This window comes from Rhipicephalus sanguineus, chromosome 6 (assembly GCF_013339695.2).
Source record: "Rhipicephalus sanguineus isolate Rsan-2018 chromosome 6, BIME_Rsan_1.4, whole genome shotgun sequence".
NCBI classification, from domain to species: Eukaryota; Metazoa; Arthropoda; class Arachnida; order Ixodida; family Ixodidae; genus Rhipicephalus; species Rhipicephalus sanguineus.
Genome location: NC_051181.1, coordinates 159,932,793 through 159,957,564, shown reverse-complemented (window position 1 = coordinate 159,957,564; position 24,772 = coordinate 159,932,793). Strand labels below are relative to the sequence as shown.

The window sequence follows — 24,772 nt, the reverse complement described above, 5'->3', positions numbered from 1 at the left end:
TTTCGTAACGTAGAAGTTAATGTGTTGTCTCTTCTTCAACGGGGATCGTGCTTAGAGTTGCGACATGTTCTGGGCCCATGGCAAAGCAGCACCTGTGCGCTACGTGCCACGAAAGCGCTGTTGAATTTCTTGCGGGCCACGAGCCTGAACCAAACTTTGTAAACTTGTGTGACTGTATGTGTTATGTGGTCATCACTGTATATATCATAATCGTCACCCAGCACCTGGAGTAGCATGTCAGGCGAACAGCCAGGCAAACATCTCCAGCTTCATTAAAAGGTTTATCTCTCTCTCTCTTCGCTTCGTGTGGCTGTAAATAAAGAAACCGATACCTTACTGGTCTCACTGCACCTATACGGAACGTGAACTAATGCCATCGATAAACCGTTAAACGCTAACACATGAACGTGTCACGTGATATTTATTCAGAACTTTCCCGTTCCGCATGAGTCGGCAGTGCAGATAGCGTGCGCGGAAACATGCCGGTGTAGTGATCAATGGTGCGCACAGTGCGACGAATTTCGCCTACGCCGCGTGGCACGCCCGTGATCGAACATTATATGCTATCTCGTTCATCTTCTTCCACGAAACACGTGGTCCGCACCGAGCCGTGCGTTCAGACAGTCAATACGTTTCCACCGCTCAAAGCACGCAGCCGCTGGAGCGAGCGCACGATGCATGCGGGTGACAATGCGGGGCTGTTTTTCTTGCGGTTCCCCGAACAAGGATGCATTGATCCGAAACGTACAAATATTCATGCGCACGGACACTCGACACATGCTTCTCGGCATGAACAGCGAGAGGCGCGCGTGTCACGAATCAAAAAGTTCCACCCTTTTTCGAACGTGGGGTTAGCAGTCATACATGGCCACGGCGGTAACGAGTTTAGCGTCCACGAGGTAGCGCTGTTAACCTCGAGGTCGCGGATTCGATTCCCGGCCACGGCGCCAGCGATTCGATGGGAGCGAAATGCAAGACGTCCGTGTTTAGGCTCAAATCTCGTGGTCAGAATAGTTCCGCAGCGTCCATTTGATGGAACATTAGACAGCGCAAAGCCTATAACGCAGGCAAGAGGAAGAAAAGTACACAAACACGGGCGCTACAACTTTCTTTCTTTCTTTCTTTCTTTCTTTCTTTCTTTCTTTCTTTCTTTCTTTCTTTCTTTCTTTCTTTCTTTCTTTCTTCAATACCAGAAGCCTTGTACATGTCCTTGTGCAGTCCTTCCTCTTGACTGCGTCAGACCTTGCTCTTTTTAATCTTCCACAGGGGCGTAGCCAGAAATTTTTTTCGGGGGAGGGGGGGGGGGGGTTCAACCATACTTTATGTATGTTCGTGCGTGCGTTTGTATGTGTGCGTGTATATGTGCGTGTATGTTTGTATGTGTGCGTGTGAGAGCGGCGAGTCTACATTCGTGTTGGCACTTTCAGCGTTCGCCAACATCGGAGACGAGCAACGACGTGATCCTCACTTGAGAGACATCATTAACCGGCTGAGTGGTCCCACAATTCCTCCATCTCTCCGTCTGTTTGTGCTCCAAGATGGCATCTTATATCGTCACAACATGCATCCTGACGGGCCTGACCTGCTGCTGGTTATACCCACACATATGCGTCAGACTGTACTCGCACAGTTGCATGACATTCCAACCGCTGGTCATCTGGGCATCTCAAGGACCTATGACCGTGTTCGACGTCGCTTCTTTTGGCCCGGTATTTACCGCTCCGTTCGCCATTACGTCGCTTCGTGCAAGCCTTGTCAGCACCGCAAAACACCAGCCACCCTTCCAGCAGGGCGCCTTCAACCCATCGAGATACCAACCGAACCATTTTACAGGGTTGGTCTTGACCTCCTCGGCCCTTTTCCTCTATCCATCAGTGGAAACAAGTGGATAGCTGTTGCCACAGATTACAGCACTCGGTATGCGATCACACGGGCTATCCCTACCAGTTGCGCAACCGACGTCGCTGACTTTCTCCTCGAAGACGTCATCCTTCGTCACGGCGCTCCTCGACAGCTCATTACAGACCGGGGCCGATACTTTCTATCCAAGGTAGTCCAAGACATCTTGCACTCTTGCGCTACAAAACACAAGTTCACCACTGCGTATCACCCTCAGACCAACGGCCTAACTGAGCGGCTGAACAGAACTATAACAGACATGCTCGCCATGTATGTTTCTCCAGATCATCGTGACTGGGACGAAGCTCTGGCGTTCGTAACGTTTGCCTACAACACGTCTCGGCATGATTCCGCAGGTTTCTCTCCGTTTTTTCTCCTCTACGGACGAGAACCCACGCTGCCCTTCGACACGCTCCTTCCTCCCGTTCTTGATACGACATCAGAGTACGCTCGTGATGCCATCGCTAGAGCTGCAGAGGCACGCGAGGTTGCCCGCCTTCGTCTTAGCACTTCGCAGGAAAAACAACGACGCATCTACGACGCCCGCCACCGCGATATCCACTTCAATCCTGGTGACATGGTCCTTCTTTGGACGCCGTCACGGCGAGTTGGCCTGTGCGAGAAGTTGACTTCTCCGTACTCTGGTCCGTACCGTGTCCTGCGCCAAGTCACCGACGTCACGTACGAAGTCAAACCTCTGGACACTACCATAGCGCGACCCCCTGAAATTGTTCACGTCACTCGACTCCAGCGGTATCACTCGGACCAATCAAGCACCGGGTCGGTGCCTTCGCCGCCGGGGGTGATGCTACGAAGCGCTACCGAAGATGAAGAGGGAGACGTGATGAAAGAGGACGACGTTCCCTGATTCCGCGCGGACTTGGCTCCATCTTGTGTGTCTGGCTTTGTCCTCTGTATATACCTTGTAAATATAACCTTCAACGCCTTTTTCTCCCCGTAACAATATATACGCAAGCAAAACTCAAAAATTTCGGGGGGGGGGGGGGGGGTTGAACCCCCCTCCCCCCCTTGGCTACGCCCCTGATCTTCCATCATGTATCCGTACCAACTAGCCCTTTGCCGTTACGCCCTCCACTATCCGGCGTGCCTCATGATTATATATCCTACAGTTTTGGCGCATAAAGCCGAAAATCGAATATTTTTTTTTCGTCTCGTCATATTTTCAGCGAACCGCATTCATTCAGAGTCCGCGTCGAAACACGCGAGTTCATTTCCAGGGACACTGAACGCGGGTCCAATCCAGGAGGCTCAGTTAAAAAGTGAAGGCCACGGCTATCTCGTCAAAACGTCAGAGCCAGCAGCGCACAGCAGGCACCGCATGCAGACACGTGATCTCACATGAGTCCAGGGGCAGGGCGACCGCGATGAGGATGCCGAGCAGCATGCAGCCGCCGACGGCGAAGTAGGGAAGCGGGTACATCCACACCTGCGCATACACATACACGGCGTGACGTCAGCACACTTGTGCGCCAGCAGCGACCTTTGCAAGCTGTTTTTCGCACAGCCTGTCATTGACTGGTCCGTGGAATTTATTTTTGTATACTTTTTTTAACGAGTACACATCTAAAATGACATGTCGCTTGTGTTCGCTGTTGCTGAGGTGGGATACACATGTACATAAATGAAGTATGCGCGTTTAAGTTAAAGGAGGTAGTTGCGATAAAGCTCGCCTGACTCAGCACAGAGTCGTGTGCCTGGCCCTCTTGCGCTAACAATTTTTGGGGAAAAAAAATAATAAAAGACAAAGTAATGAGATATTGGCGATAAGAAGGCTGCTTGCTATAGTATAACTTAGGTAAAAGTACACAGGTCAACACACTTGTCTAGAACACTGTAACGGCACTCTCCGGACTGCACTGACGACGTTTGCCGATTACACCTGGTTTGAAAGAGCCCAAATGATATCATGCCTGACCATAGGTCCGCAAACTCACCCATGAGTCGACTCACTCACTCAGACAGAGCCGTAAGTCTCAGTGAGTCCGGGTGAGCAATATTTCGGTGAGTTGGAGACCGAGTGATTCCTAAGCGCAAAATACATTTCGTGAGTGAGTCTGAGAAAGCTGCACATTTTTTGCCGACCTATGTGCATGACCGCTTATAGGATGAATACTCAAGCGTGGACTATATCATACTATAGTTTGAAATAGTATACAAGTATACTTGTTTACTGGGTATACATGTTATACAAGTATATACTTGTTATTGGTATACACGGCGCCGGAGCGTGCTGGAACGTGCCGTTCCACCGTTCTAGACAAGTGGGTTGACCTCTGTGAGCAAACCGGTTGGCTTGGATCCCAGCAAGACTGAAGTCGAACTTAAATACCGTTATTAAATATTCGTAATAGACGTTTCGGGTTCTGAAGCTGGGGAATGAGTGTATAGCAAATCGAAAGAGACGCAAACACTCGTCGGATTGCGGCCGGAAGTCGACGCTGCTACATTGCGCTCGGCAGCAGTATGACCTAGTCACTGAGCACAGCGGATTGTATACGGCCGCTTGTGCGTTTGCTAAAATGAAAAAAAGAGAAAAGAGGTGACGTTCGCTGCCTATACCAGGTGTTCTTGGAATATATGTTGATGTTCTCGATGACAACACACTGACATTCATATTAATTTCAATATTAATATTTATTTTCGTTCGAAACGATAACTGTCTGGTAACATTTGCCCAGAAATGTGTGCCCGAAATTAGCCCACGTAGCGTTCCTTTCAGTCGGAAAGGTCATGTTTACGTTCCAGAACTAGAAGTCTTGTTTTGCAGTCGGTGTATTGGCCTTTAGCATTTCGCGCTAGCGCAGTGTTTGAAGTATGAGGTCCAAACACACGCATCCTTACCTCGATAAGTTCAAAACCCAGTATTGGTCCAAGCAAACCGCCAATGCCGACTGCGACCTCCGATAAGATCTGCGTATGACAAAAGCAAGAGAGGTGGCTTTCGCGGCATTTCATTAAATTAAATTGATCAAAAATTCACATTATTGCTACTGACCAGCACATCTGTAGCGGTAGTATAGGTGTAATAATACATATAAAAGCCGATCCGTCATAAGTGCGTTGTCGGAGCGAGTGCCTAACGAGCCTGAAAGGTGGCTTCCATCCTCCTCTCCCGCTTACGGAGGAGAACTGTTCTTTCCGAGCACTCCACCATAGCATTTGAACCTTCAGGGCTCCGTCGCTTGGTCGATGCAGGTCGCTGACATCTGCTCCGCATGTTGTCTTAAAACTCCGATGTCGCGCCCAATGCTGTTATGTTATTGTTGTACTCACTTTTCCGTGGTGCTGAGTCATATTACACAAGAGGCATTGGCGTCGGCAGGGGGGTGCAAAAGGAACATATGCTCCCACCCAAGCCACACAGCGCTCCCCAACCGCGATGCAACACGGAGTTGCACACCCCAAGACAAAATCCTGCCGACGTCCATGCTTATGGACTTTCTCGTCCTTAATAACCTTTCTTTTCCAAATAACCACTTCCTTCCTCAGGCGCCCCTCTCTTCCCCTCCCCCAACTCTGGCGCGACAAGACGTGCGTCTGTTAGTGTTCAGCGTCAAACGCTTTGCTGCTGTCAAAGTTGGTTGCAATCAAGTCCTATAGGAATTTCGTTTTCGTTCATGGTAAAGTTGTGGGGAGCGTGACCAGTGCGGCGCAGAGAGCACTTCTCTTTATGCACTGAAGCAAGAACAACCTCGATGAAGGTGCACAGTCATTTCTTTGGGTACACAAACCCGACGTTCAGAAATGTACGTGCATGCGTTATACAGCTCTGAGGGAATCCTGGTTCACTCACCAGCGGAACGATGTACGAGCTCTGATGTTTGTAGAAGAGCAGACTGTACGTGGCCGTGAAGTACAGGGAGAGCCCCACACCACCGATGGACTTGACCGTCGCGCCCAGCGCCATGAATACAGTCTCGTTCACGGGAAGCCAATGTAGGGCTCTGGGAAAGAACATCGTACACCTTAGATTAACAGAGCGGAGCTAGGTAGTAGGGATTCATATTGAAAAGACAGGGCGTGCACACACGGACACAAGAGAAAAGTCAAAACACCGCAAACGCCGGCGCTTGTGGTGTCTTGACTTCGCTCTTGTGTCCGTGTTTGCACGCCCTGTCTTTTTAAGATGAATTCGTTCGTCAGCCCCCTGCCTCCGAGGGATTGCCATGCTAATAGTGAGTGAAGTGCCTTGTTTATGTGCGTCAGTGTCATTGGACGTGATCCCTGCATGAAACAGTGCTGTAATATCGTGTGCACTGCCAAGTCTACTCTTCGGTATCGCACTGGAGACAAATTCCGCTGCAAGAAATGTATTTTTTTTTCCCGTGAAATAATGCGCATTATGCGGGTTGCAAACAAAACCTCCACCGACTGCAGGAAGCATAGGTTGTCTACGCGAAGAATCGCGAGTTTTGATTACTGCTAAACTCTGTCGAGTTACATATATGAACAAAAGATATCGACTACGTACAATCTTAAGCTATGGGTACTGAACGGGCTTTCTTTTGTTATTGTTGTTGTTGTTGTTGTTGTTGTCGTTGTTGTTGTTGTTGTTGTTGTAAAATTAAAACATTAAATTACCCAAGCGCAGCTACAGCCAGTGCTTTCAATACTACTCCAAAAACCATCATGTGGCTCGGATAGATGACAGACATCTGAAAAAAAAAGAAAATAGAAAAGTTTTCAAAAGGCGACATTGCTCAGTATAGGTAAATAAATAAACATCATAGTTAAGAAGGCAAGGTGGGCCAACCGAAAGATTGTGGTGCGCGCAGGTTAAAGATTAATATCATGCAATGACAGATATGACGCTATTATATGATCTATCAATAATTAGACTGCATACCAGGCTGTGAGACAGTAAGGACCCAACAATGGCTGTGGCTTTAGTTGCACTGAACAGGGAGCCAGTGTCGAAGTAGTCAAGTCCGTGACGTGTCGCCTGTAACAGGGAGAGAAAGAAGGGTTTCATTTTTTTTTCTTTTTTTTTTTTGAAGACGGCTGTTGCATTGGAGTTTTACATGAGACGTGGCAAGTGTTTCCATGTAATCTCTCTGCGCCTGTGCTTTCCCCATCAAACGCACGATCCTCCCGCTTCCGTATTTGCTGCTCTCCACGGTGCATGCGGTTTAAACACCAATCGTCACCAACTCGCCCAGCTGTCCAAACTGCCGTGCGCCACAGATTAAGGCGCAAGCCCCTTAGTATGTCTCATGCGATGGCGGTCTTAATCGAGAAGCTGGCGTCTACACCAACTCCAAAACATAACGAAATGAGCGCGCTCATTTCGTCTTTGCGAAAACGCGAAACCGAGGCAATACGTTCCCTTGCGCAGCACACGTCATGGAAGGCTTCCGCGGAGCGGCACCGACTGCATTGCGCGTGTAAAAAAAAATAATAAGAAAAAAAAAGAAAAACGGCGTTCGCGTGACTTGGCCTGCAGATGAATATGGAGTAACGCGGAAAGAGTGCTCTCGGGAAGATGCTGAGTAAGGGCCTAGTGGATTGTGTGGTATAGGCCGAAGAAGTATGTAACTTGTTAAAATGGCTGATTGGGCGAGTTAGCGATTCATGATACTTAAAAATACGAACGCGTAACTTAAACAGGGACTTAGGAAGACAAGGACAAGCGCATGTCCTTGTCTTCCTAAGTCCCTGTTTAAGTTACGCGCTCGTATTTTTAAGTATGTAACACCAGAGGAGGCTCGACAAGCATACGAAATGGGACACGACGAGCCAAATGCCTCGGCGGATTCTGACGGGACGTTTCAATCTCGGCACTCAGGCACCTTCGAGTCGTTAGCGATAGTGTAAGAGACCCTCGGAATTTTCGCCATGACGGTGTCACGGCGAGAGTGTTGAAAGCCGACCCGTATGCAACCTGACCCACTCTATGTGTTACACCGTATTCACATACAAGTGCGACTCTATATGGGACGGTTCATCAATATTCAAGAGATGTGAGTAAATATTTAGTCGCTGTGAAGCAGTCAAGAATCTTTAACGCTTATGTTCCATAGTATGCTATTATGACAGATGATATGTAGACACTTATTCGCGGTACTTTTGGAGCAGTCAGCGTATATACATAGTGTACACGACCTAATAACATAAAAAAGAAACGCTCATGACAACAGCTGCACTTCCAACTACGTTTTATTTCACAGATTCGTCCAACTGTCGACTTTAGAGAGCGTCATATCTGTATGTATTTTAGCCACGAGCCTGCGACCAAAGCGCGTCAAATGTGGGGACCTCATAAAATGAACTTTTGACTACGAGCATGTGGTCAAAATTTCATTTTACGAGATCCTCACATTTATTGACTTCACATTTTATGAGGTCGACGCCACCTGATTCTGTAAAATTAACTTAGGAGACAGCTCAGAGCTGGGCGCAGGAATGCAGCGAGGGAGAGGGAAGGGCTTTCTTCCGGGAATAAAATTATGATACACATGGTTCACATACGTTTACTACTATGCCTGAACTTTCAACATACTTTCTTTCAACCGTTAAGCCAAGAAACGGGGACATCGAAACTGAACAGCAACGGCAGCTATCCGCGTGTTTTTGTTTGAGTTCTTTGTCTATTTCAAAGGCGTGGCCCGCTTGTCGGATACAGTGTGTGATAAATGTACAACCCCAATGAAACAAAGCAGCATATCTGAGCCGGCATAACGCTTGAAAACATGACATCTATCAGAACTGCCGAGACAAGATCGGAACCGAATATTTTATTAAAGGCTAATGGACATTATTACTCGGGCATCATTGACGCTGAGAAGCCGAGTAGTTTTTGTACTTCTACGCAGCTCCGAGCTTTAACCTTTTATGATTATCTTCGGGACGTTGGTTTGCTTGTCGAGCTTTATGGAGTGCACGTTAGAATGACCGCACTTTTAGATCGCATTTATTTTGCACATAATACCAAATTCACGGGAGAAAGATACGCGCGCAGGCACCTCCCGCGTATGCGAGAGGCAGCTGTGTGACTTGGGAGAATTCACTAGCGCCTGTCCTGCATATGTCCTTGTTTCTTTCACGCTTTTGTTTTTCTTATTCAGTTATGTGACTGCACGGCCTCGCTGGCAGGATACTCTAGGCTACTCTCAGTGACGCTGATGTGTGGAACCTCTAGGCTACTCTCAATATCGCTGATGTGTGGAACCTGGTGACAGACCCTCTCGAGGAGGTCACTCCACAAGCGAACTATTAGACATTATGTCCTTTCTTTTATTGCGATAGCAATTATATTGACACTCTCGGCTGATTTTTGCCGTCGTCGTCTGTCGACGCCGTCATGTCCCGGATATGTATATGTATGTATGTATATAAAAAAGGCACAAAGAAAAATAAAGCAGAAGGAAAATATATATATATATATATATATATATATATATATATATACATATATATATATATATATATATATATATATATATATATATATATATATATATATATATATATATATATATATATATATATATATATATATATAAAAGGCACAAAGAAAGAACAGCAGAAGAAAAAAATACTGAAGTACCCGACCGCGGATTCGAACCAGCAGCCTCTCGCCCCCCAGCGCACTGCGTTAGACAACCCAGCCACACGCCTTTTTTTTGATCATGGTATTTAATAGAATGCGTATGAAAATAGTACACAGTATCACAACAGTCTATAACACAGAGTTACACTACTCTAGTCACTTAGCGACAATGAAAGTACAAGCACTTCCACAAAAACTGGAAGACTAACTTATAGTCCTTCATTCCAGGGAGAGTTCTTCATCAGCCACACGCCATGTTTTTTTTTTTCTCTTTAATTCATGCCACACGCCATGTACGCGCCGGCGACATAACGGCGAGATACACCATGTACCGCTGGTGGTAAGCAAATCTCGGAGGAGCGTGAGCGTGTTTCCTATCACGCAACGCTCCTCATTTTCTTTCAGTCTGAAAACTGCTCTTGAGTCGCGCACGATAAAGTGGCCCTTTTCTGCACCCACTCGTTATGTGGAAGAAAAAAAAAAGAAGGAAAACCGGGAACACCTTGCATCAGACACCCCCGTGTGGCTGGAGACGCAGGGGGTAACTCCACGCGCCACAGTTTAAAAGAAAAAGAAATATCTAAGAGCGTCTAAATTCTAAATTTCCCCACTTATATTAACCGCCGGTTTCATGGCCAATACCCCGTAGTGGGTAAGAAGAAGAAATATCTAAGAGCGTCTAAATTCTAAATTTCCCCACTTATATTAACCGCCGGTTTCATGGCCAATACCCCGGGGTAAGGAGAAGAAATATCTAAGAGCGTCTAAATTCTAAATTTCCCCACTTATATTAACCGCCGGTTTCATGACCAATCCCCCGTAGTGGGTAAGAGCCAAGAATTAAGGGTCAAGCAAGCAAGCAAGCAAGCAATCGTCTGATTCTCTATTGTCGACGCTTGCAGCGTGTTGCTCAAGCACATATATGCGTAACAACGGTGTCAGTCGTTAGTTCACGCTTGCCCTGTGCATGCCTGTGCGTTCATTTAGGGCGTCCTTCTTGTGCTTCAGCGGCACGCTGTAAGTATCGAGCTGCTTCTGGTTCTTCGTGTGACATTTCGATTTCTTGCTATCGCATTCATTGCTTCGCCCTTGCGGCGAAACTGTGACTTTTTACATACGTATAATAGTCCGATTGTCCCCATTAGTTCCCCTTTTTCATTTATTTACCTCCTCCCTCATTCAAACACACACACACACACACACACACACACACACACACACACACACACACACACACACACACACACACACGCGCGCGCGCGCGCACCTTTGTTAATTTATAAGACTATACAGTAAAGAAAGTGAAATTCGCCTGCGTACGCATGATAATCTTATTATTTCACATCGGGCATGCATGTACACGAGACACAAGCGCATATAGAATTATTCTTCCTGTTACCTGCTTTTTCAGCGTCATAACTAATTGATCTTTCTTCTGCTTTTTTTAAGTTTGTAGACGGTGTGCAGCTGCATCTGTATGAGTGTATGTGCGTGGAATGTGCACTCATGGACAAATAATATACGAACAAGTTTGGGTTAGCTACATGCATTATTTCGTTCTTGTTACTGCCATTACGCGGCATGGCAGCACGATTTCGCACGCTTAACTTGTGTCGTAAGCCGTTGTGGCAACCACGTACTAATTAGCTGTGTGGCATAGTGCTTCCGAGTTATCACTCACAAAACCTGTTGTACTTTTTAATTTCTTATTCGCGTTTCATTTTTCCATGACTCGCAGCTTCAATTTCTTAGCTGTGCGTTGCAATAACTGACTCTGATATTGTCGGCTTTCCCGTTCTTCAAGGGACGCGCAAGGCATTACAGGGTTATCCCTCCAGTGCCGCATATGCGGACGCTTTCTTCTGCTCACCAATGATTGGAGGCTGAATCCCTGCAGGGAGAGGCCCATGATGATGAAGCAGTTGCACCAAACCACCATCCAGAGCCAAGCAATGCCGTTGTCGTCGCCGGTGTTGCAGTTGAAGGAGGAGTCGCGGTGCGCGAACAGCTTGCCGTCGTCATCTCGGTAAATGCTCAGGAAAGTGCGGTGCCCGGACCACAGCGGACCGTGCGGAAGGTGAGGCTCCTCTGACGAAGCCTCGCCACCCGACGGAGTCGCCTTGTCGCCGGCGTCTCGGAGTCGAGGGCCACCATTGACCGCACGACCGCCGCCGCCGCCGCCGCTCTCTTGTCGCATGACGTTTGACCACTTGGCCGAAGCTGTACCCAAAATTCCTCGTAGATGCAGTTACAGAAAATCTGGCTCCTCTCGCCTGCGTGTGGAGAAAACAGCACATCACAAATATGCGTATATTTCGCTTCAGATCGATGCACGCGAAACATTTACACCTACGCAGTGTAGCTGATAAGTGATAACCGTTTCCAAGGTCGCCTGCCGTAAGAGATAGGCAGAAACACACACAAACACGTGAGTGTCATTAACATTAAACAAGGCAGGCTGCTCGTATATAGAAACTTCAGCAGCGCTTTCGTTAGTTGCTCGTGTATACTGTGCGATGTCAGTGCCTCTTAAAGAATCCCAGCTGGTCGAAATTACCCGGAGTCCTCCACAACGGCGTGTCTCATAGCATATCGTGGTTTTGGCACGTAAAACCCTGTAAATTATTATGACAAAGCTACGATTGCCGTGCACACCTGCCGACAACGATTTTACGTTCACAGCGAGTGTTTGTCAGTACTTTGCACAACAGAATCTACATTAGAAGCTTCTTTCTCTGTCTATCTCTGGAGATTGATATTGATATCTGCGAGACAGAGTTCCGTCACCTCCAGGCGTCGTGAGAGACGCAAACAAGTCTGTTCTGGTGAACGGTCCCTACGTTAATCAATGACGTCTGGTCTCGAGTTAACAAACCAGCGTCAGTGACGTGCACAAAGTCCGTTCTGAATTGACAAAAACATAGGTAAGCTGCTATGCATGAACGGTTGAATATCTCACTCCCTAGTTCGCTGAATTAAGCAGCTGGCCCGATCCACGCTACCATTTCGACGCTAGCCGTTGTAGACACCGTGTAACTCTTGCTCAAAAGTCAAAATAATTTAATTACTTTAAGCTAAGCACATCTAAATTTTATTACTTAAATTACTGAAGGCGGCTAGTGACGATAGCGTGGTGTGGAGAAAGCGTTCTGCAGCGCGTGCGCAGTGCTTGTGGGTTCAACAGCGTAACAAAAACGAGGAGATGTAGTGGGCGGAAAGTAACTCCCTATTAATAATTGTTTACAACTTTTATAATGCTTAACAAACTTTAATGAAACAAAAAGCATTCCGTTCCTCACAATTGGAGGATTTATTGCATGTGTCATTTATGTCATTGGAGATATCAATGAGATGACCTCAACAAAAGTTGTTGGTCCATACGTTATTCGGGACACATTATCCAGGAAGGTCGTCGTGGCCCCCCAACGCGGCCTGCAAGGAGCCCTTCTTCGTCTGTGGGTGGGCTTGAGAGGCAGTGTAGGTGGGCTTGAGAGGCAGTGTTAACGTCTTGAAATGGGCTGGTTGGTACATACTGCTTTTTGAACGAAGAAACAGCGCTAGTACAATATCTGTTTGTCTCCTCTCGTCTTCGTCCTTGTTCTAGCGCTGTTTCTTCGTTCAAATTTAGAGGCAGTTTATCGCACAACACGAAAAGCGTATTCGAGGAGCGAATTCAGCAAGTTTGGGCAAACGCACCGCGTCAGTATATTCAGAGGTGAGTCGCAGACACCTATAAATTAACACACACACAAAAAGTGAATAACGGTGATGCTTACGCGGAATTTTAGCGATGCATAAGAATTCTCCGACTCTAAGGAATGAAATGTTTTTGTTTCATTAAAATTGGTTTAGTATTATGAGACATATAAACCATTCTTAATAGAGAGTTACATTCCGTCCGCCCTGTATATTGGCGATGTAGGCCACACTCTTCGCATGCAAGGAAGATTCCTCAAGGCTTTCACTGTTTTCGTTTTACCGCTTGAGATGCACGTGATGTGAACAACTGTTTTCAGACAGCGCCAGAAGTCTGGGTGCAAGTTTTAAGAGATCTAGGTCTCGACGACAGGCTGCAGGGCACGCCACGCAGCGGTGGTCACATGCATAGGTCGGCACTGTAAGAGAATACTCACTCACACTCACTCACCCCAATATCTTCAGCCTTCGCACTCACTCACGTTCATACTCACGCCTACTCACACTCATAGGCACTCACTCACGTTCATACTCACGCCTACTCACACTCATAGGCACTCACTCACGTTCATACTCACGCCTACTCACACTCATAGGCACTCACTCACGTTCATACTCACGCCTACTCACACTCATAGGCACTCACTCACGTTCATACTCACGCCTACTCACACTCATAGGCACTCACTCACGTTCATACTCACGCCTACTCACACTCATAGGCACTCACTCACGTTCATACTCACGCCTACTCACACTCATAGGCACTCACTCACGTTCATACTCACGCCTACTCACACTCATAGGCACTCACTCACGTTCATACTCACGCCTACTCACACTCATGGGCACTCACTCACGTTCATACTCACGCCCACTCACACTCATAAACATTCACTCACGTTCATACTCACGCCTACTCACACTCATAGACACTCACTCCCGTTCATACTCACACCTACTCACACTCATAGGCTCTCACTCACGTTCATACTCACGCCTACTCACACTCATAGGCACTCACTCACGTTCATCCTCACGCCTACTCACACTCATAGGCACTCACTCACGTTCATACTCACACCTACTCACACTCAGACACTCACTCACGTTCATACTCACGCCTACTCGCACTTATAGGCACTCACTCACGTTCATATTCACGCTCACTTACACTCATAGACACTCACTCAAGTTCATATTCACATTTACAGGCACTCACTCACGTTCATACTCACGCCTACTCATAGTCATACGTACTCACTCACGTTCATAGTCACGCCAAGTTAAATGAATCAGTAGTCACTCATCTTCATACTCACACCTACTCACACTCATAGGCGCTCACTCGCGTTCATACTCACGGCCACCAACGCCCACTGATGGGCATACTCACGCCCATACTCGCGCCCACTCACACCCACTGAAGTTCATACTCACGCTTCCTCACACTCGTAGGCAATCACTCACGTTCATGCTCACACATCACGACCATTGGTACTCACTCGTATTCATACTCACGCCCGCTCACACTCATAGTGTTCACTCACCTTCAGTAACGCCTCTCACACTCACTGGTACTCATGCACTCACGTTCATACTCACGTGCACTGACTATCATACCTACTCACTCACGTTCACACTCACACGTACACACACTCATAGCACTTACAAACGCTCTTACTCACATCTACTCGTACTCACTCACGTTCACACTCACGCCATCTCACACTCATAGGCACTCACGTTCATAATCACGCCCACTTACGCTCATAAGTACTCACGTTCACACTCAAGGGTACTCACACTTATGGGCACTCGCTCACGTTTATACTCATACCTGCTCATACCCATCGGTACTCACCGGCCCATTCACACTGGTAAGTACTGACTCACACCTACTCGCACCGGTGCTCACGTTCATACTCACACCTACTCACAGCCATTTGTACTCATGTTCACTCATGTCTACTCACTCCCATGGGTACTCAATCACATTCATACTCACACCTATTACACTCGTATGTTGCCTTCATACTCATGTCTGCTCACATCCCTCGTCACTCACTCATACTCACACTCACGTCTTTGAAATGAGTCTACTCATGAATGAATATGCCAAGCTTTCCGCTCTACTCACACTCACATGCGGCCCCTGATGTCCATACTGAAGTACACTCCCGTTCACAGATACTCGCGTTTACACGTCTAATGCTCCCATCTTCGATAATTACCACTCACACCTACTCAACCTGGCCGGGTCTCATTCACATCTCTCTGTCACACTGGACAAAAGTTTTGTACGCATGCGCATCTAAGATGATCATTTCTCATATATTCTCGTTATATCCGAACGTGGAGATTTGTAAGTTCGTGATGGATAGTCTCAGGAGGGACAAACCGCGACATATGGGATGTCGGGACCGCGGAAAATTTGTTCGAATTAACCGAATGCCGAATTATCGAAAGTATCAAGGAAACAATAAACAAGTGTCTATTACATCAATGCATTCGCATTTTCTTGATGACCACTTATATTCACGGTACATATCTGGCATAAAAGCAATGGAAATGCCGCAAACTTCTTCATTCGCAACACCGTTCACAATGTGACCGCAGCCCAATACAGCCGTGTCTTAACACTACAGGTGATCTGCGCCCCTCCCTTATTACGTACCGCCACCGCCACCACGCGCACGTGAAGATAACTTCTGCGCCGGAAAAATGATCGACAAATGATCGTTCGTTCATCGTAATGTCGCAACCGAATTTTATACCAGCATGCGCACTGCGGCTGAATCTCTTCAGCTTCAACAGCTTCCATTATGTTCGAGTTGCGTGACATGGCGCGCGCATTGCCCGAAGTCAAAACGAGGCTACTGAGTGCCGCAGCCGCTTTGGACGAAAGTGTGGTCGCTAAATTAAGACACGATCATAGCGACCACGCAGTTCCGAAGGCGCGTGCGCGGCCTGCGCCGACAGTCGAAACGAAACTGCTCAGCACAGCATCCGCGGCGGAATAAACCTGGCTCGCTAATGCACAATAATGAATGGCGACTACACAGTTCTGAAGCGACGCGGCGAAAACGAAACTACTGCTTGTCGCAGCTTTGACCCGCAGTCGCCGCTGGCGCTATGGACGCGATCATAGATATCTCACCCACGCAGTTCGCGTGCGCCGAGCAAAATCGAAGACAAAGCAAATGTGCCGCAGCCGTCGACGTCTTTGTCGCCAACAACGCGATTATGGCTAGATCGTGGACGGCGACCACGCCTTTATGAAGGACCGCAGCCGTTTGAGTTGTTCGCAAAACCCGTTTTTCCTCCTGTGAGTCGAACTCCGAGTCGAACCTCGGATTGCTTGGTGCGCTCCGAGGATCGTCCGAATTAACCAGGTTGCGGGCAAATATGACCGAATTAACGAGAGTTTGATACCATTAAACAATGGATAAGCTTGCCGCGACCAGAGAACACGTCCGAATTATCCGATTTTCCGAATTAACGAGGGGCGAATAACGACCTTTTATCGTACAACCTTTCATTTTAGTCGACTGACCAAACGGCAAATGTATGGCGCGCTTATTTTGCTAAGTCCACCTTCACTGCTTATGCTAGGAGTTTAAAACTCACGTCATCTAACGAGCCGCAGTCATGAAAATTTACTCCCGCAAGGGCCAGGACACAATGACGAAGGTAAGAGCGGGGGGCGGGTAGGAATGGTTTGTACAAAATGTGAGGCCATGCACATGCTCCGCCGCTATGTCAGGGACAATTTTCACTCCTTCCCCCCCCCCCCCCCCCCCCCCCGTCGCCCCTGAAAGTGCATTGCGCTTGCACGCTGCTCCACCAATATAGCATTCAATGCTTAGGCTTGTTTTGTCGGCGAACACAGTGAAAATCCAGCGCACAGTCACGACGTCGAGGAAGAAGCACACCACAGCGCTGATCGGCCTTGGGCCACATTGTGATTTCTGTGCGCCACACCAGCGGCCGCGTTAGTCCTTGGATTATGCCGCTTTTGAGACATGGCGAGTTGACGCCGCAGTATGGACGTCTGCGTTACGCCATAAAAATGTGTATCTACTACATTGAATCGGTGTACTTCATATAAAATTATTCGTATTAGGGCGAACGTCTTATATGCCTCATCAAGCGATAAATGTGACCTGTAATGCCATGTGACGCTCCCTCCTAGTCCTTTTCCTTCGTCCATGTACAAGCCCAATCAGTGAACACACACATGAGATCACGGGAAATACACCATCGCGCTCGTGTTGACCACCGCCACGGGACCGGCGAGGCTGCCATCGTCCGAGGCGGCAGAAGAAATGGCCATAGCCCTAGCAATACTCCATAGTGGCAACGAGGTGTTGCGATCGGCGAGCCATCCTTTGCAGCGGGGCGCCGGGACGGAAAAAAGGCAGCCGCTTCACTGTGCGGCGATAAGGAAGAGCGCGAAGACGCCCGGCTGATTCCCATGCGCCAGGAGGTGCATGGTTTCAATTTGCTCGAGACAGCACCATTGTCGCCGGTGCCGGAGCGGAAATGCGACACATGGCGCCTTTGTGCCCCACGAAAGGCCGCGACGCCGAGTTTCCGCCGAAGACGGACCTCGGACCACCGCGCTGTGCGTCTCCGGTTGGTAGGTCGTCTACGCTCAAATCAGCGCCAGCTGCCCACACGAATACCAGTGGATTTGCCGGGCCTGCAGCCGCCGTTCGGCCGCATGGGTGGTCGGCTCGAGCAGCGACATGAGGGACTCATCACAACCCACATGCTGGCGGCATGCTTCCCCCGACGCGACATCGTTGCGAGAACAATGCGCGTGTTTGGGTTGTGTGTGCGTGTGCTGGGGGCGGTGCCAGTAAAGTGACCTGCAGGATTCGCTGCCCGATTGGATGGAAACGTCTTCCCCTGTTTCCCCAGGTCTGGCATCTAGGGACCGCCAAGGGGTTAAAAGACGCGAGCGGATGCATGCGAAGGACATTCCGGAACGAGTTGTCTAAATGTAAAAATGTAAATAAACCTCCTGTACGCTTCTTCTGCTCCTCAGTCCGGTTCCCTCCAACAGCAGCTCTTCTTGAGGACGAGGTTTGCGACCGCCTGCCTGGACGCGTGGAAACCAGCGCAGTTGCGGGAGAGCCTGCCTCTTCTCTACGAATCCCCAACAGAGGACACACTTGTCGTGAGTGACGCCAAGACGGCGGTCCGAAACTTTACCAAGGGATGGGTCTCCGTCGAGGCGGCGCACATGCTGAACGCCAGAGTCCGGCGCGATCACCACCAAATCTCTCAAGTGGTTCCCCACGCATGTGGGAGAGCTTGGCAACGAACAAAGACCCGACCTCCCGTCGAACCACAACGAGCGCGCCAACGGCGTCGCGAGACTGCGAACCCGCCGCGACGCGGACGAAAGGGCCACCGTTGTGCGAGACACGTCGATGACGAGGCACCCAAGGTAGGAGGACATTCTTCTGCGACGATGATAACAGACCCCGAAGCCTTACAAAGACTGCAAGGACATCATGGTCACGTACCACGAGATCCTCAGCCACTACAGGAAAACGCCACCCCACAAGCAGCTAGAGAGGTCTCAGGCGTCTGACCTGAGACGTCTGCAAAGAACACATTCGAATATCCCCGGCATCTGAACAGGCTGTGTCCGTCGCTCCACCCGTCACCCGGCTGTCTGTGGTGCGGGCACGAGACAGCCGACATGGCACACATACTTTGGCAGTGCGAGTGCGGTATTCGCCGCCACTACCCGGACGAGAAAGTGTGTACCCCAGGACGACTAGCTGAGCGGTGGCGAGCCGCCCTTCTCAGCCCACATCTAGTGGACCAAATTTGGGCTGTCCAGCGAGCCAGGGCTATCGCCGAGGACGTCGCACGATGTTCATCGGACGCTGGCTCCTGGAGGCCTAGCCCGGGCCAGTGATTCCTCGTTGGCCTCTAAATAATTTAAAGTTCATTACCTACCTACCTCATTATGCGCAAGGGTCAAAAAGTCGTCACAAACTCATAATTTATTAAGGCGAAAGCCTTGTATGTCTCACGCGAAGCACGAAAGGCTGGCTCAAAAAATCTAGTGACCTCTCAAGCGCGAAACTGCGCTACCTTGGCCTTTGTGGCCTTCGTGTGAAAAAGAAAAAGCAAATCGGCGCTTGTGCGATATAAATTACATGGTAAAATAGTCGCACCCGATGGCTTTGGTATTCAAGCCGTCTTAGGAGAATGCATCAGGGGCACAGTGAATCTTTTTCCTGGTTTCTAGGATATTCACGGTCCCTCGGTTCCTTCAAAGCCGTCGTGCTGAGGTAGCCAAAAATTCTTTATCATATTGTCGCGACGTCAAGACAGAGGCCGTAACGCACAGAATGATCGCGTCTTTTTTTCTACAATTTTTGCTTTTAAGTACATTTGAGAAGTCTGGGATGCGTGAAAAAGTATTATGAAAGAAGTAAACTTACGGACCAGCCCGAACTCTACGAACTACGAACTGGCACAGATACAGGTTGTCCTGTGATGTCATTTCCGGTTTTTAGTTATCGCACTTTGCGGAGTATCAACGTGAAATGTAGTGATTAGTGATGCCGAAAATTGCGCTCAATCTGAAGAGAAAAAAAGTAAAGTAAGCCGGCAAGAGATAGGTCAAGATAGATACAGTCAGGATCAAAACAAATTTAGGATTTTCCCTGACAAATCACACGATGCTTTAGAACAAGAAGAAAATATGGACGTGGAATCATGAACAATACCTTAACCACACTGATTTACGAAACAGCAATTTGAAGGTAAATCATGAAGGCAAGCATTAAGTAAACTCTCCAAAACTACAAAAAATAATAAAGAAACGACAACGCGTCAGTATTACCAACTCCAGTGATCAAGTAGAGTTAGTAGACTAGAAACTGGAACACCACTATGTTAGTTGGCGAAATCATTTACTGTTGCTGAGCGCTCACTCATTTTCTCAGATAATAATATCTGGGTTTAACACGCCAAAATCACAATATGACTATGAGGCACGCCGCAGTGGAGGGCTCCGGAAATTTTGACCAGCTGGTGTTCGTTAACGTGCACTGACACGGCACAGTACACGGGCCTCTACCACCACGCCTCCATCGAAATGCGACCGCCGCGGCCGGGGTCGAACCCACGACCTTCGGGTCAGTAGCTGACCACCGTAACCGCTACACCAGCGCGGCGGACTCTCATTTTCTCTAGTATTAGCAAAAAGGTTACTCGTGGTGATGTTGCACATGTCACGGTCCCAGGAAAATTAGTAGTCGAAACAGTGCTACACTCCAAGAAAAAAAAAAGGTCAAAAGGGGGTGACGGCGACTGACTCTCTTCGGTAATTCATTTGATTCTTTTGGAAGGTAGAATCAGAAAATATTTAACTTTTCTGCAAGAGTTGTCGCTCTTGCAGCGCGTTTCAATCGGCTAGCGTGTCGAAGACGCCGCCGTATGCATCATATACATTGCGTGGTCGCGTGGCGGCGTGGCTGCCTGCCGTTCAGCGTGGTTCGCGCAGTTCGCGCGTTCGCGTACGCTGCCTGGCCTGGCCTGGCGAGGCGCCGGAGTTCGCCGTCGCGTCGACGCCTCGGCGAGACAGTGGCGGCGGCGGAGGCGGCGCCTCCTCCCCTCCTCTCTGCTTTCCCTGTCTCATGAAATGCGTTGCGTGCACGGTGCACCGTGGTTGCGTGTTTGGTAGTTTTGTGGTTTTATGTTAGGGAAAGTGTGCGAATCTTCGGTCTCCGGTTGCGCTTACGCGGAAGCATAGGCGGAGAGTACGGGGGGGCTGGGGGGCTTGGGCCCCCCCCGGACTTCCTCATGGGGGGGGGCTGAGCCCCCCCTGGCGCCGGCCGAGGGTATTTTTTAAGAGCTTGGCTTAGGTCCCCGGGTCGTCCTGCCTGGCAGCTATTTCACAGGAGGCTGTTTATGCCCGCTTCTTTTTCATTTCAGCCATTTAAAATTCGGCACATGGGCCAGTGACAAGTCAAACATTCAGTGGAAAAATGCCCCTCAAACGGATTTTTACGTGCAGAATATGTCGTGCTAATGAACAACTGAAGCGACGATTTAACCTACGACAAATTAAAAAATTCACCGGCGATTACGATACTGCCTAATTCGCTGAGCGCAGCCTCGTGTTCGGGCAACACCAGATTTGTTTGAAGTTTTGACTATCCGCAGTTCGTTACAACATTCGTTACATATTGCCACAGAAACTGCCAGCGCTCGAGTGCTATGCAACAAGTGAAACGCCCACAGCCCCGTTACGACAAGCGAAGCCAGCCGCAGTGCACGTGCCAGCCCTGCATGCGCACGAGCTCCGACCGAGGGGCCAGCGCGCGCGACAGAGGAAGAAAGCAAGGTTAGAGGCCAGTATCCCGTGATATCGACAAACTCCGCGTTCGCTCTCTTTCGTCGTCGTTCGCGCTATCGGTTACGCCGCCGACGCCAACGGCGATGACGCTCAACGCAGGAACGGACGCCTAAGAGCTGCGCTCTAATTGTCTTGAACCCCGTAGTGAATGGTTCTGAGAACACAAAAATGATACTGAGAATACAAAGCAATCACGACACAGCCAGTCAGTGAACGCTTTGGCACAAGCTTACTCGCCAATAAAAAAAAAAACGGGTAATTTCGTGGTTGCCTACATATTGGTACCCTTCGACATGCCTGCATATAAAAGTGCCGAGAAAAGATTGTACGCACTTTTGATTTATCAGTAAAGGGTTTTACTAAATGTTCGGCCACCAATGAGCAACTCCATTACTCATCCAGATTCATAACCGCAGCTTCGCACAAGGCGTAGTGGTAGCAAATGGTATTTGCTACCATCTCGGAATTACTTTCGGCCATCTTGAATTGAACTCACTGGCATATAATTAAAGCTTCCCGTGATAGCGTTAGCCTACTGTCTCCTGTGTGGCGCATGTTTTAACGAAGTAAAGCCTAACCCCACGCATTGCGTGAATCGATTTTACGCGACGCAGTCAACGAAGGCGACCTTTTTCGCTTCGAGCTAAGAGTTACGAGGTGGATCGATGCCTTTGTGTAAATTGAAAAATAAATCTAGTGTCTTCCACTTACAGATCTTCATTATGATATCGCGGGCACCTAAGAGACTAAAGTTACATTAAATTCTTTAGTTTGGAAGTTGGACTCCTCTCTATCTCTCTCTCTCTCTCTCTCTCTCTCTCTCTCTCTCTATATATATATATATATATATATATATATATATATATATATATATATATATATATATATATGTGTGTGTGTGTGTGTGTGTGTGTGTGTGTGTGTGTGTGTGTGTGTGTGTGTGTGTATATATGTATAGGGAGAGTGAGAGAGAAATGTGGAAGAGCAAGTCGGGCCCCCGCCCCCTCCGGTAAAATGAAAACTCTCCGCCTATGCGCGGAAGGCTCCGTGGAAGGGACGCTTGGAGGGGGCCATATTCACAGGCAACGTGCGCCTCTTAATAGACAGTTTTAGTTGAGCGTCTGCAACAGCTCTGCGGACGCAGCCTGCCGTTGCGAATACACTTTTAGTTGGGCGTACGCAGATATTGAGTGCGCTGTGCACGATACGTTGCGTGCGCTGCAAGCGAAGCGCGCCGCAACACTTTTAGTTTACCCTGCTGTGGTACGTTTCGCTCAACGAGACAAGTCATATTCGAGATGTAATTGTTTTGGATTGCTTATCAGCGCCACCGACGTCGGAAGTATTCGCAATGCCCGCGAACTATAGGTGGCGCGCCGTGCTTTTCAACATGGCGCCAGGAGGAGGGTCAACCCGTTTGTTAGCATAAGAACAGATAGGACGTGCGGACGTACGGACCATGCCACTTTCACCGGATGAAGTCATGAGCTGCGCTGAAATGGATATGAGACTAAAATACTTTCCCAAACCATGGAAAGTGCTAAGTACTCGCCACCTAATTATTTGCTGCGAAGTGAAAGGTTATGTTTCAGCTCCGTTACCGTGCATAACGATGCTTTGCGAAATCCTGTGCGTGCTACATAAACCCGTATGAACTAGAATTGACGTATGAGCTGAACGGCACTCCGAGGTAGTACGTACCGAGCCTGCCTGACGGATTTGCCGCAGTAGTAGGTCGCCAGAGAGTAGCGCCATCGCTGCTGCGCGTGATGATGGCTTGCAAACATAAAAGTGTTCTGTGATAATACCCTTTCGTCATTACTTGCGCTGTCGGAAACGCGGAGTTACGTCTTAAACGGAACACAAGCATTTAACATGCCATTCAGTAGCGCTTGTGTCACAGCCATGCTGAGACTGTAGCCGTGTGCAATTCACTTCACTCGCATGTTGCAGGCTCGATCAGCACAATCGAAATATGAATATTGAAAAGAATGCACACGTGTCCTTTTCGCAACGTCGAAGAAGTTAGCCGAGAGGCGTGGATTGTGGCCGTGACTGCACGATCCATCGCTCTAACCATTTCGCTTCGCTGGTCGAGCTCGAGCGTGTTGGCGGCATGCGGCGCTCCATAATATCCACAATAATTATGATACATGCAATGCACAAGAGGAACTATGCTTTTATTTCGACCTCGCTCAAGGATATTATACATTAAATACAATCAAAGTGACTTACGAGTTACGAGCGTGAAAGAACATTAACGCACGAGGGGACGTGAAGTGCAACTCGCTCGTCGTGAGTTAGCAGCTGGTGGTTCGTCGTCGCTATCACTCTCGGTACTTTCACAGTCTTCTACGTCCAGTGAAAAATCCTCGTCGTCAAGATGGTTTCTTTCAACATCACTGCTGAAAGCAATCTGAAGAATTTCCTCCGCCGAACGACTTCGACCACTCCGCGTCACCACGTTTACAATTAGAGAGACGTCTGGGCGCGGAGAACGTTTTGCTCTCAGACCGGTCAACAAGCAAATCGCTTGCAGTGTGTTGCCACCTATCAACAAACGTACAAAAACAAGCGGCGCAGCGGTGGCTATGAAACCCAACACACTGGCGAGGACGGCGTGGATGGAAAGCGTCGCTCCACGAAAGGCGTCGAGCAGACGCGTTCCTCGAATGATTGAACGGCACGGAACTCTAGGATATCGAGACACTCTGGATTACTATAGGCGAGAACCGCCTACGGTACCCTCCACCACACCATACGCTGACCCGAGAAGATGCGACCGCGATGCGCACCTGCAGGCAACACTTTCCCCATACCCTACACTTCCTCCACATCCCCACCCAACTTCCTACCCTGACAAATTGCCCGGCTGCGGTGCGGTACCGACGTTATTTCACGTAACGCTGGAATGTCAAGCGTCCACCAGCAGGCGCTCTCCCATCTCTCTCCTATCACCATGCAGTACTGGGAGGCCATGCTGCGTGACGGAGCCCGAGCGGCCAGCGGGCGTTGGTCCGTCGGGCACGAGACGCGGCAGCGGCTGTTGGAGCTCTTGACTGAGGGCCCCACCCGCCAGTTCTCAATACTTCTAATAAAAGTTTTCTCTCTCTCTCGCTCGCACGATTCGTAACAGCGCTTTGCTGACAAAGGATAGAGGCCCTATTTTAATGTATCGCCAACTTGAGATCGCTCAGTTATACATGAGCACATCG

General features: G+C 48.8%; 1 protein-coding gene across 2 annotated transcripts in view; it reads right to left on the bottom strand.

The window, feature by feature from the left end:
* The window catches only part of LOC119396923 (MFS-type transporter SLC18B1), a 65,513-nt gene that overhangs the window by 11,284 nt on the left and 29,457 nt on the right, over positions 1–24,772 (bottom strand). For both annotated transcript variants that reach the window (XM_037664306.2, XM_049417279.1), the window contains exons 2-7: positions 11,340–11,742; positions 6,767–6,862; positions 6,502–6,575; positions 5,714–5,864; positions 4,762–4,830; positions 3,259–3,346 (exon numbers count right to left, since the gene is read on the bottom strand). In XM_037664306.2, coding sequence (XP_037520234.1) covers positions 3,259–3,346; positions 4,762–4,830; positions 5,714–5,864; positions 6,502–6,575; positions 6,767–6,862; positions 11,340–11,666 — 805 coding nt within the window. In that variant the 5' untranslated portion in view covers positions 11,667–11,742. The remainder of the gene's footprint in view (positions 1–3,258; positions 3,347–4,761; positions 4,831–5,713; positions 5,865–6,501; positions 6,576–6,766; positions 6,863–11,339; positions 11,743–24,772) is intronic.